General features: G+C 40.2%; 2 protein-coding genes across 5 annotated transcripts in view; one reads left to right on the top strand and one right to left on the bottom strand.

The window, feature by feature from the left end:
* The window catches only part of gabrb2b (gamma-aminobutyric acid type A receptor subunit beta2b), a 340,043-nt gene that overhangs the window by 174,349 nt on the left and 153,442 nt on the right, over nucleotides 1-12,252 (bottom strand). The window lies entirely within an intron of this gene.
* Nucleotides 1-12,252, top strand: part of gabrg2 (gamma-aminobutyric acid type A receptor subunit gamma2) — a 39,860-nt gene that overhangs the window by 7,436 nt on the left and 20,172 nt on the right. For 3 of the 4 annotated variants that reach the window (XM_086057389.1, XM_086057388.1, XM_086057387.1), the window contains exons 3-6: nucleotides 4,148-4,215; nucleotides 6,476-6,696; nucleotides 7,369-7,451; nucleotides 8,697-8,834. In XM_086057389.1, the coding sequence (XP_085913515.1) occupies nucleotides 4,148-4,215; nucleotides 6,476-6,696; nucleotides 7,369-7,451; nucleotides 8,697-8,834 (510 nt within the window). Of the gene's footprint in view, nucleotides 1-1,444; nucleotides 1,504-4,147; nucleotides 4,216-6,475; nucleotides 6,697-7,368; nucleotides 7,452-8,696; nucleotides 8,835-12,252 lie in introns of those variants that run through there. The other variant, XM_086057390.1, reaches the window with a different exon arrangement.

Here is a 12,252-nt window from a genome sequence, read left to right as displayed (position 1 = left end):
GCTGCGGTGGTTTGTCAGGCCATTGTTACTTCGCAAACAATGTTTTTACTTTTTGCGTAAAATGAGGTTTGCACCGATTTCACTGCCGTTTCCTGATAATGCCATTCACTGGAAAGGAGAAGGTGTTTTGTGTCTTAGTGTTTGATAAGAATGAGTCGTGGAGGCGTTTGGCAAAAAATGGAGTACCATTTCGATATATGCCTTGAAATCAAGCGCTTTTTGTGAAAAATGTAATAAAACATTTCTTTCATTTTCATGTTCAATTTTTTGCTACAAAAACCTAAGATCCATAGCTTTCAGGTAAGTGTTTCATATCTTCACCAGTCATTGCAATGTAAAGTAACAAAGCGACAGACTTGCGAAACGCCATGTACAGTACAAAGACTCATTCCTCGTCTTTCAATTCATTTGGTTAGTTACACTGTCGGACCACTTTTCCTACCTCACAACAGTAACTGCATCTTGCCCACACACAGTGAAAGGCGCATCATGAGCTGAACTGATATTTTATCGTTGATAACAGAAGTGTGGAAATACGTAAATGACCTCTTATCTGTAAAACAAGACACATTAAGCGTCTGAAATGACTCCCATAACCTAATTGCCGTACAATGAAAATATATTTTTGGGACGGGCTTGTACCAGCACTTTTGTACGTGGCTGTGATATGGTTGACATGGCCTTGTTATTCTTTAAATTTTTATATGTAAGGCAAGTGGCTTTCTTCCTTCAGAATGACAGGTGGGTGGGGCTCTCCTGTCCACAAGCGTACATACATCACCTTGTCATCTGAACGGGTCAGAATACCGCATGTTGTTGTTCAGTACCCTAGAACACATGATTGATTGGGCCATATATCTCGGGGAAATGGCCTATCTGTCACATCCTCTCATATAATGCTATGTACTATTCTGTATTATCGCTGGACTGCATCCACAACTAATATGTATAAATAATTTCTTTGTAATAGCTCGTATACAAATGTACAAATCTTATAATATAAACAGCAGTGACAAGAAATGAATGCATTGCCACTACATGATCTTCCTGAAGATTAACACTTTTCCCACTGAGTGTTATTGCAACTTTGAGCTATTAACATGCAGACCTGCCTAATAAATCTTTAGACTCAATGACATGGCAGAAATATGATGCCATTTGTCATTCTGTTGAAGCTGTCCAAAGACGTAGCGTTCTAAATGAATGCTAATAAGCTAGTATGGGGAGAGAGGAGAGAAAAAAAAAAAAGAAAACGTACCACAGCGCCTGGAACCAATGCATATGAAAGTATAAGAAATCATCATTGAAAAACAAGCAATCCATGCTGCCTTGTTTTATGTATGATGCCATAAACAAACTAAGCACTGAATGTTGGCTTTAGGAATGCAGGGAGGCTTGCTTATACAATTTGTTGCACAATCAGTCCTCTGGTTTATCTCCGGTTTAGTCTAAAGACTAAGGCGGGCAATATGTTGTCTGTAACAACAAACACAACTTATCAATGTAAGTGTCCTCACTTCTTTGGCTGACCACAAATGATTAATAATACTTTGGTAAGAGTTTGATTCAAAGATTATTCGTTTTTTACACAAGGCTACGCACGATTAAACAATTGTTCAATGTGAAGCCTAAGGACATGCAGAGGTGAGGGGACCAAGGCATTTAAGGAATCTGTTCCATTGCTGAATGGTATGCACTGCTTCTGAAGCAAAAGAGTGAGCTCTCCCCAGTTCCCATCATTTTTGGTGTGTTGCGGGATTTAAAAACAGCAGCTCCAATCCTTTTACATACTGAGCAACTTTAGCGTTGGCATCCCATTCAACAAGTGCACCATCTTGCTTAGATCCTTGAAATGGCTATAATGTTTTTGCACGGTCTCAGTATCTTTGTGACATGGTCGAATATAAAGTTCACCTGGCTGATTTTATTTACACACTTATGTACAGTTCCCTGACAGATTTTTTTTTTTTTTTTAAATATGCTTTTTGAGTGTGACAGATTTCATGAAGGGCACAATCTTTTTTTCTTCAGACTTCATAGGTGCCTGTGCTTTAAATTCAACAGCATGACAGATCTGCGTCGAGTGGCTGCATCAGCCCACAGCAACATAAAGTCTCTTTGCGGACGGCTGCCAGCGCCATAACCAAGCGTCATCTTCAAATGGGCTCTGATCTCCCTCTCACACTTTACGCTATTCCAACGTCTGCTGTCAAAATTTCACAGAGACTGCAGAGTTATAATTAGCCGGCCATACTGTCATCTACCAACAGCCAATCAAGTAACCAGCCATATAATGCGCTGTGCAACGATCAGAATGATGTGGATTGAATTGAATCCCTAATTGCACCACAGTCTTCCTTTAAAGTGGGTCTACATAAAAATTACAGAGGACTTGAATGGCCTTTAAATATACCCGACCAAATACCCTCGCCGTTGTGTCTCTTATACTCTACTGCAAAGCGTCCGAGTGTCACATGAAATGTCTTATAAAATGTCTTTTAAAAACAAAAAACAAAAAAAACAAAAAACATACATTAGTCTGTATTTTGAACCAACTTAAGTCTATCAGATATCCATTAATTAAGCTTGTTCACAAATACAGCTTGCCAATAAATGTACGTTGACCAATTCTGATTTGTATTTAACATAATGTTAAAAGGCCCATGGCACTGGACAAAAATGAGGTGAAGGAAAAATGTAATTTGAACGCAGTTCATCTCTTTTGGTATAACTTGCAATGTTTCTTGGCAACTGTGTTTTGATGACGTATTTGCTTCCCAGATGGTTCATCTTGCACACTTATGCCTATTCATTCGTTTTCTATGGATTTGTTTTGATGTGTCATTTGATGACAATCTAGTCTGTGGTCAGTATGTTGTGGATCTACATGTTTAGGAAATAGTATACATCATTTTCAAAGCCATTCTCTGCTAGTCATAATAACACACAATATTCGAAAGTCACAGAAGACACATGGTGTGTGATCATGCATGATGTTCCACACTCATGTGTCCTGCGATGCACTTTGACGTGTATGCCTGGGAGTGACATGAAAAATGAATGCCAACCAGCAACACTCAATATATCCTGCATGTCGGCCTAGAAGGCAGCCCATATCTTTACCTGAACCCTCTTAGACATTACGTTTAGTCAGCCGTACGAGTTCGATAGAATCGTATGGCACCGCTGACTCACATCATCTGATGCTACATGCACATCCATTTGACACTAACATGTCTTGTTTTATCATGTCCGACATGTCCACAAATCAACAGGGTGCTTTTGTCCATGTGTCCTATACTGCACTAAGCAGATGCAAGCTTAGTTTTTCCAGATACATATAAAATACGGTACACCTGTGTATAGAGCTGTATCCAAAATTATGGAAATAGTGGTGCATTTTAACATTCAGCCAGCTAATTTCAAAATATTTTTATGATGATGGTTAGAATTTAGAGTGTCATACTGAACTGCCCATCATATGCATGTTGGTATAAAACTTCTGATATTGTGGTTTGTTAATTAAGTGAGAGCTCATACAAACATCTCCGTTAACTAAAGAACACATAATTGTTTTCATCATCTGTGAGGGAACAGGACTTTTGCATAAACAGCCAAACATAGTTTAACTTTATGGAGGGGCGGGGTTAGCAAAATTGGATTTTTGTCAACGCGTTCCTTAATTTGTCAGTCAATAATGCATGAATATGTATTTCCTCGGTACAGTAACGCACAGTAGTTCCCCATGTATCTATTCTGCTACAGTATATCATGCAGCATTCAACTCCCAAATTTATGAGGTACGTTCGCCCTCAAAGTGCATCTCTGCGTGGGAATAGTGAGGCAAAGACCTGCGCCGTTCCCCATCACGCCGGCCCCACGGGGGCTCATGCATGGCGGCGCAGGAAGAGGAATAGAGTGCACGCTGCAGAAGGCATAAGTCAGGAGTGTAGCTTTTAATAAACAGTACTGTCCTCTCACATTGCCAAAAGACTTATAAAATGTGGTGCCAGTTTGTCAAGTTGTATAGTAAAAGAAAGCCGATGCATACAGATTAATGTGGAAATGCTTTGTACTTAAACATGGGTGCTTAAGTACAGGTAAGTGTAATTACTCATTTTAACAATCCTTGTGTTTTATCTTGCAGTTAAACCCACTGTGATCCACACAGACATGTTTGTCAACAGCATCGGCCCAGTGAATGCCATCAATATGGTAAGTGACCCAAAATGTGCTCTTAATGTGTCAATGCTGTGATTGAACTGTCTAATCTGGTGTTTAGGAGCAATATCAGTTGCTAAATGTGTGTTCAACCCGTCTCTACCTTGGGGAGGCGAGAGCGTGATGATGGGGTGGTTTTGGTCTCCGTGCAGCTGGCAGGCAGTCAACGTGTTGCTCCAGCACACCTCAGCATCGCAGCTGCTGGCTTTCGAGTCTAATCTTTATGGTGCACACTAACACAGCTTTGCTGTCGATCAGCGGCTGGAACAGCTGCACCAGCCTTTGCCCCGTACTGGATAAACTATTCAGTGGCTCTCGCTGCAGACAGATTATAACACTTCATCCATACAGAGCTGTTGCAGATTATGATACGTCATCTTTTAAATAGGTGCTCTTCTATTGTTTGGTTAATTACCAATCATTTCAATCAGTATTATAGAAACCATTAAGAAATGTGTGACACTCAGTATCGCACAGATATTTTAACCAAGGTTGAACTGTTAGCAAAGCTTAAAAAAATGACCCCGGAGAAAGGTATGGTTGGGAGAACACGCAAGCACAGGGAGAAACTTGATTCAGAAAGACTCAAGCAAAGATTGAAACAGAATCCAACCCTCAGCTTCTTGTTAAGAGGCAGCAGTTCAAACCATGATGCTGCCTTAGTCTAGATACAAATTACAAACTGTTTTCTAACATTTCACTGTCATTGTTTGGTCATGTCCGTCCTTGGTGTACAAGACTAACCACACAAAACACATATATGTTGTATTTCTTTCCTGCTGCTCATATTTGATAAAACACCCAATCATCGATAGCAGTCACAGTGAGGTATTAATTTGGGTGGGCTGTGTAAGAACTTGCAGTTTGTGCTCGCATCAGGAAATTTGCACGTGCGAAACGTGTGTGTGAGGGTATTGCGCTGACATGAAAGGTTGATGGATTGCCTCACATTGATATGTAATCAGCCACGGGCCCTTTTGTTCACACTTGTAACATGACAAATGTGGGAGCCTTGTAGGTATTGTGAAGCTCAGTGAATAGACAGATGGCACGGGGGTACTCTAGGCACAAGCGTGATTTCATATTCTTAATTATGCAATGTGAATTCATGGAGAATATGGCAAAGCCACGAGGCACAAGGAAGGGACGGTCTAAAGGAAGGCCTTGTAGACATAGCTGACATTCGATGATCTAAACGTGCCACTGTAGAAGTGCAGTTTTTATGGAGCCTTCACACTGCAAATTTCTTTGTGGTGCTGCAAGACAAAAACTGGTTTGACTTCCGACCCTATTATCAAATGTTCAAATTGGACACAGTTTGACAGATGGGCATAAAAATCCAGCTGACTGTGCAATTGACAGTTGAGTAATCGTGCCACAAAGCAGTTAAAGTCCTTGCAAAGTGAATTCAGAGATTTGCTTCTATTATACATGCTTGAACATAATTGCTAAAAATGTGTGAAAAGATCATTATAGTACCGAATCCAGGGTGATATCAAAAACTGAGGCACTAGTTTACCCCAAAACACATGGCACAAGTAATTAAACTTCACGACTACTGCAGGGAGCTCAAAAGGGAGAAACAAAAGCCTACTTGAGTAAATGGCAATGATACTCAGTGAAATAGCAGTTTTTCAGCTCTTGTTTGGAACTCTTTGAATGGGTTTGGGCTTTATTGTTGGGTTCAGCTTTGTCACAAGTTAATGCCTTTATGGCCTCTTGCACACAAGTGCCGCGTTTATTTCTTCCCTGCTGTACTTTCCTTGAAACCTCGGGGCTCAACCAGTCCAAGTAACTGAATGAGTAAGAAAAGAGCAATAGTTCCGTTTCAATCGCTGCCTCGACTTTTATTCCTCCATTACGCCCAGGCTTCGGTCATCTGGGTTTTCATTCGTCTGACTTCCTTACATTCTTAGCCTGCTCTCAAAGGGACTGAAAAGGAGACAGTAGATTTTGGTCTAGCTGGTAATGAGGTTTGATAGTACTTGAGACAAAAAATGAGAGGCATTAGTTGATCATTGGCCCATTCATTTTAAGGTTGACAGAGTCAAAATGTTCCTCTTCTGTATTGGGGATTTAAAAGAAAAAGTAGAGCCATTGATTTGAGCGCACTTATTATTGGGTCTAATAAAAATGACCCATTGATATCAAGTAGATAGGTGTAGAGAAGTAATGTAAGTAAGTACGAAGTCAAGCTACTATGAGTGTTTTAAGACAATCTACCATTTTTTGTTGTTGTTGTTGTTGTTGCCAGGAATACACCATCGACATCTTTTTTGCCCAGACCTGGTATGACAGAAGGCTAAAATTCAACAGCACGATGAAGGTTCTGCGTCTCAACAGCAACATGGTCGGAAAGATCTGGATTCCAGACACGTTTTTCCGCAACTCAAAGAAGGCCGACGCCCACTGGATAACAACACCCAATCGCATGCTTCGGATCTGGAATGATGGGCGAATCCTTTACACGCTCAGGTAGGATGTCAGGGTTGACCATGGTTATTAGATTTGGATCATCAAATTTAGATGAATATAACTGATTGAAATTAATATGATGTCAAAAATTATCTGAAACGTTAGCATCACCTGAAAAGAATGATTTGTCTTCGTACAATAACTACTGTGATCAATTTAGAAGAGTGCTTTGAAAAATGTGATGTTGATCGAGCGTAATGTGTCTTTTCTTAGTGTGATAAATGCAGCAGATGCTTTCTACAGATGCCACAATGCATCTCTAGCCATAATAAGAAAGAAACTAAAGTCCATCGGACTCAATCAAGTCATGATTGATGTTCTTCTATGCAGAACACTGGCTCGCCACTTCATTAATTTGGAGTAACTCATAATGCAAGCGCTAGTTAATTAGGATGACCGCTGTGCTACGCGCGACAATGATACATGACAATAGCGTCCGCACGGATGGGCAAAGTCACTTGAGGTCATTCCCTTATTAACAGTAAGTTTAATGACTTTAATGACTTTAATGACTTGAAGGTCCCTCAAGTGTGAAAAGTGGTGGTGAGACAGGTGTGTTTGCAGTGAAGCTCAACATCAATTTGTTTGGAAAAACAACAGCGTTAACGGCTGTACTGGGGGTGTTTTAAGGGTGTTTTCTTTTTTCAAACCAAGTTAGTCTTGTCTCTGCAGGTTGACCATCGATGCTGAATGCCAGCTGAAACTAAACAACTTCCCAATGGATGAGCACTCATGTCCCCTGGAGTTTTCAAGCTGTAAGTGTGGACATACAGTAGGCTGACCGCTGGACATCTTAATTACATGAGTAATATAAAAATAACATACAGTTTAAGCTATGCAATGGCTAAATCAAATGGTCAAAGAGTGGTGTTGCACAGTGTTTGATAGTTAACAGGTTATTTTCTGGTTTTTGGATCATGTCATCAGCAATGGATGTCAATTTTCAATCTGAGCTGGACTGCACAATTCATACCGTAGGGAATCAAGCAGATGACAATAAATTCTGCTATCATCTGCGTCTATCATCGTCAGTCTTCCATTATTTCAAGCCAACCTAGTCCATCACCCAGTCATCGTTATTTTAACTACTAAACTAAAATATGGTGTCTAAATTGTAACATGAAAGTCATGGCATTCGTAGTGTGTTTCGGCAGGCGGTAAAATGATTGAATAAAATATTGTCAAAAACCAAAAGGAAAAGATTCACTCAATTTCCCCAACATTACTTTGCTGAGGAAATTTCAAAAGTGCCACAAGTTGGAACCGCTCACGGGCCACATGGGAAGAGTAGAAAAGGGGGAAAGTTATGCTAATGAGTTCTCTATGGATCTACTGAGAGAAGCACCATGGGATAGGTCTCCCGGGAAAAGGCTTTGTAAATAGCTCCAAAAGCAACAAGAGAAGAGAAACTAGTGTGTGCCTAAAAATGGAACCAGAGTGTCCTTCATTTAAATTGGATGAAGCCTATAGGTCTTTCAAACAAATAATTTGCCATCTATGCACTAGTGGTCAGGGCCAGCAAGTCCTCCTGTGCTGGCCTATACACTATCAAAAACACTGTCAATATATGACAATATCTCACTGCATGCCTGAAAGTACCTAACTCGTGAAGCTATTTAGTCAAGTTTACACCGAGGAAAGTCCATGTGCTGTACTGAAGCCACCGGCAGCCCGAGGGCAGCTTCCGATGGAAATCTTAAGAGAATCTGTGCTCCCAGTAACTTGAATTAATCTTAGATTTACAACAAAAATGACACGCAGGACTATGTTATGAAACAGCTCCTTTTTTTGGAGAATGTTTTCTAAGCTTGCAGATTTAAATAGATTTTCCTGTGATAAAACATATCACGAGTGCTTTGGCTTTATAGTGAATTGCAAGAGTGAGCAACCCTATAGAGGGAACTCCTGTAAGGGTTGGAATGTTTGTTGCACGTTTGTATAGCTCGCCTCAACTAATCCCCTGTGCGTCTCGTCCTCTTCCTCGTCTCTCTCCTGCACAGATGGCTACCCCAGGGAGGAGATTGTGTACAAGTGGAAGAGGAGCTCAGTGGAGGTTGGAGACATTCGCTCCTGGAGGCTTTACCAGTTCTCCTTTGTTGGCCTGAGGAACACCTCGGAGATTGTCAGGACCGTCTCAGGTAAGAGCACTTCTGATTAAGCCCTATTTTGCATATTTACTTTTGCCCCGATGCAATACGGATCCCGATACTCGGGTTGCGATCCGATACGTATTGCGATACTTAAATATAAAAATATGTATTTAAAAAAACGGAGGCACATGTTCCCAAAGTTTTAACTTAAGTGCCATTTGATATTTATTCAAGTGTCACAATGGAAAAGTGTATAAACTGATCCAGTAACTGTTAATGACACACAGGAATGCAAGATAGAAAAAATGAAAAAGATAAATAAAACTCCAATCGCAAAGCTCAACTTTAAGGACCTCAAATGTTCCACAAGTACATTATAGAACATGCAAAACATAACATAAGTATTCTGCCCTCCCTGAGCAGACCGAGTACAGTTGGTAGATAGCGAACAGACCTTAAAAAAAAAAAAAAGAAAAAAAGAAGAGTCAAATGTTGCTGGTTTCAAGCCATTCATTACACTCCAGTTGAAGTTAACTGTAAAACTAAACACACAAAACAAAGAAAATTAGACATAGTGCACATTTGATCATAAATCACAGTACTTTGTTTTATTTCCCGAATGTACTTAGCTCATGGCTAATGCACAATGAAAACGCCATTAACTCGCTAACGAAAATTAGCGCACTGCCCGCGGCCCTTGAAACCCTCAAACAACGCGTACTTATCCACAAACGTTGCAGGAAGGCACATGGAGAAAGCCTCCAAACAATACTCACAGGCATATCACTCAATCGTGATTTTCCTCTACTCCTCAGTGTAATTACACGTCCTCAATACAAGGACCCACACTGCCCTCAAGTGGCCAAGTCGTGCACAGCTTGAATAGCGCTCGCATGAAATGCACACGCACACATACGTGGTATCGGCACAAAAAGTATCACGATACATCGCAAAACATTTTTTTGCCCCAGCCCTACCTAATATTTACTATTATCTTGTTATGAAACATTTTGTTCTGAAAGAAGATATTGTTGGGACATTTTTGTTGGGCCGCACACCAGAGCAATATTACAATGAGACACTTTCCACTTTATTAGACTGTACTGTATGTTTGTTTGTGTGTGTGTAGAACATGTGCGGCCCGGATTAGATTTTTCTAAATCTATGACAACATTCATGGAATGACATTTAATCTGATGTGGGCAGGAGGTGTGCAGCATTGTGAGCATCACACTTTTGTGTAATATCTGAACATTTTGAAAGACCTTATCACAGCCGCCTGGCACTCACAGACAACTCAGGTTAAGGCTCCATGTATGCTATGTAATAAAATGGGAATTTTGGTAGGTCGTTTTTTGGACTGAAACAACATTGACATTTGGCATAGGTGGTTTTGGACTAATTAAGACTATGTGCGACTCTATTATTGCTGTTACAATAGCGGAAGGTTGTACAATTGGAGGTTTGCCTGAGCTGTGAAACCTTGATAATTAAAAGTCAGGAGCCAGGGGCTCGGAGGACGGTGGCAAAGGATGAATTGGACAGAACAAATTCTGACTTTTGTTGAAGCTGCACCTGAAAAGATTGAATAAGCCAGTTCAGAAAATTGATGGATGGATGGAACCCTAGAACCAATTTTATGAGCTGTTAAAAACTAAATATTATATTTACACATTTGCTCTTGGTTTTCTTTTTTTGTTTTTAGGTTGCTTTCATATTCATGTTTTCATGTTTACATGACAAAGATGTTAGTAACTTGGTAAATAAATAGTGAGGCATACAAAAAGTAATACAGCATAGTAATATTCATGCCAGGCCAGTAGTTGGCAATATCACTTCATCCATGCACACCACCTACTCTTCTACTCTGTGCTTTTCCAAAAACATCTTGATTACACTTTGTCCATGTATGTATTAGTTTAGTGGACACGTCAGTGTAACAGTTTCCTTTTTTCAGCACAAAACAAGAGCTATAAATTGCAATCTTGGTCTGAAAGTGTTATTTGCTTTAGCGTATATTGCTAGTTGAGTTGAACAGCAGTTTTATGTGGAGCAGTCAACAACAAGTCAAGCTTTGTCTGGAGTGTTGGCAAAGAGATTGATTGCGGCTATGCCTGCCACTGCCAGATATTCCAGTGCTACATATGTAATGGCGGCATACAAAAATGTACAAAACCTAAATCGGCCACTTCTATACTCATTTACATCAAGTTATCGTGACACAATAAAGCATGGTTGGACTAAGAACTGTGAGTTAATAGAGAAAAAAAAAACATGCCTGTGAAATTAATCGAAGTATTTCCAAGTGACATCATGAAAAGGCAATCTGCGTAGGCGGATTAAATGCGGTGAAGACTTTTCTGATCTGGTTTGTTATTTCCGCCAACAGCCAAGCCGCCATCTGCTCTCTTGTCAGCGCAGAGAACCTTGACTGCGGTTGAGAGACCCCTTGTCTCATTTTGCAGTCACTTTGGGTTTCTGACCTGCTGCCAGTTGGGCGAGCACAACATCTGCCTCAACGAGCAGTCTGTTGAGAGAGAGAGTCCGGCCACAAAGTGCACCCTATGCAGTTGGCGAGAGCTGCAGAATTTATACTAAAATGTGTTGTTTATGGACAGAACGCAAATTGTGTCCGAGTACCAGATTTATTTAGTTTTTTTCAAACACAGAAGCATTCAAGGACAAATTAAAAGTTTGAAGACTATTCCTATTCAGGTCCTTTGCTGTGTTAAAATGAGTCAGCTCAGGCAACTGTGAATAACGTTAATCCTAGCAGACATCCAGGCAGGTAAACCGGCTTCAGCCAGAGGAGGTCATTCCATTTTTCCTGAAAGAGCTGCCTGACTGTGATCAGAATAATTCTCAAATAAAAAAGTGATTAAAAAAAAAAAGAAGGTATTTTATGGTGAAATAGATGCTTTTGTGGTTGACATGCCATCTGCTGCTTTTGATGTACCTTTTAATAAAGGTGGCGTCTGCTTATATTTGGTTCCCTACGTGCCCTGCTCAGCCAGTGTCCAAAGGCGTTGTGTCTCTCAACATGTCACTTCGTATCAAGACTGCCTGCCCTGCCTGCAAGCCTACACTTGCATTTATCAACACACACACATTCACTCACACACTGCCAATCTTACAAGGGAAAACAAGCTGAAAAATGATATGGAATGCAATAAGAAATAGATGAGGCACAAGATAATGATTAAGAAATCATCCGAGTTATAACAACTCACAAGTTCATGGAAAGATGTTGCCAGAAGGAATTGGTGAGTATGGTGAAGTGAAAACTTTGCAGTTGTATTCAGAAACAGTATTATACATTTTAATTTAGCTTTACTAGTTCGAACGTGCACAAAATTGCTGTCCAGTAAATCAACATAAATGCGTCGTCTTTAAAAGCACAGTTAAAAGTTCGGTTAAAACGTAAAGTAACTGAAGCAATCCGTAATGTAGATTGTTATGCGTGTAC

The sequence above is a fragment of the Filicampus tigris genome, chromosome 17, assembly GCF_054856515.1.
Source record: "Filicampus tigris isolate MCC_2025a chromosome 17, RoL_Ftig_1.0, whole genome shotgun sequence".
Classification (NCBI taxonomy): Eukaryota; Metazoa; Chordata; class Actinopteri; order Syngnathiformes; family Syngnathidae; genus Filicampus; species Filicampus tigris.
The sequence above is the reverse complement of the archived record's forward strand: the minus strand, read 5'-3'. Positions and strand labels throughout refer to the sequence as shown.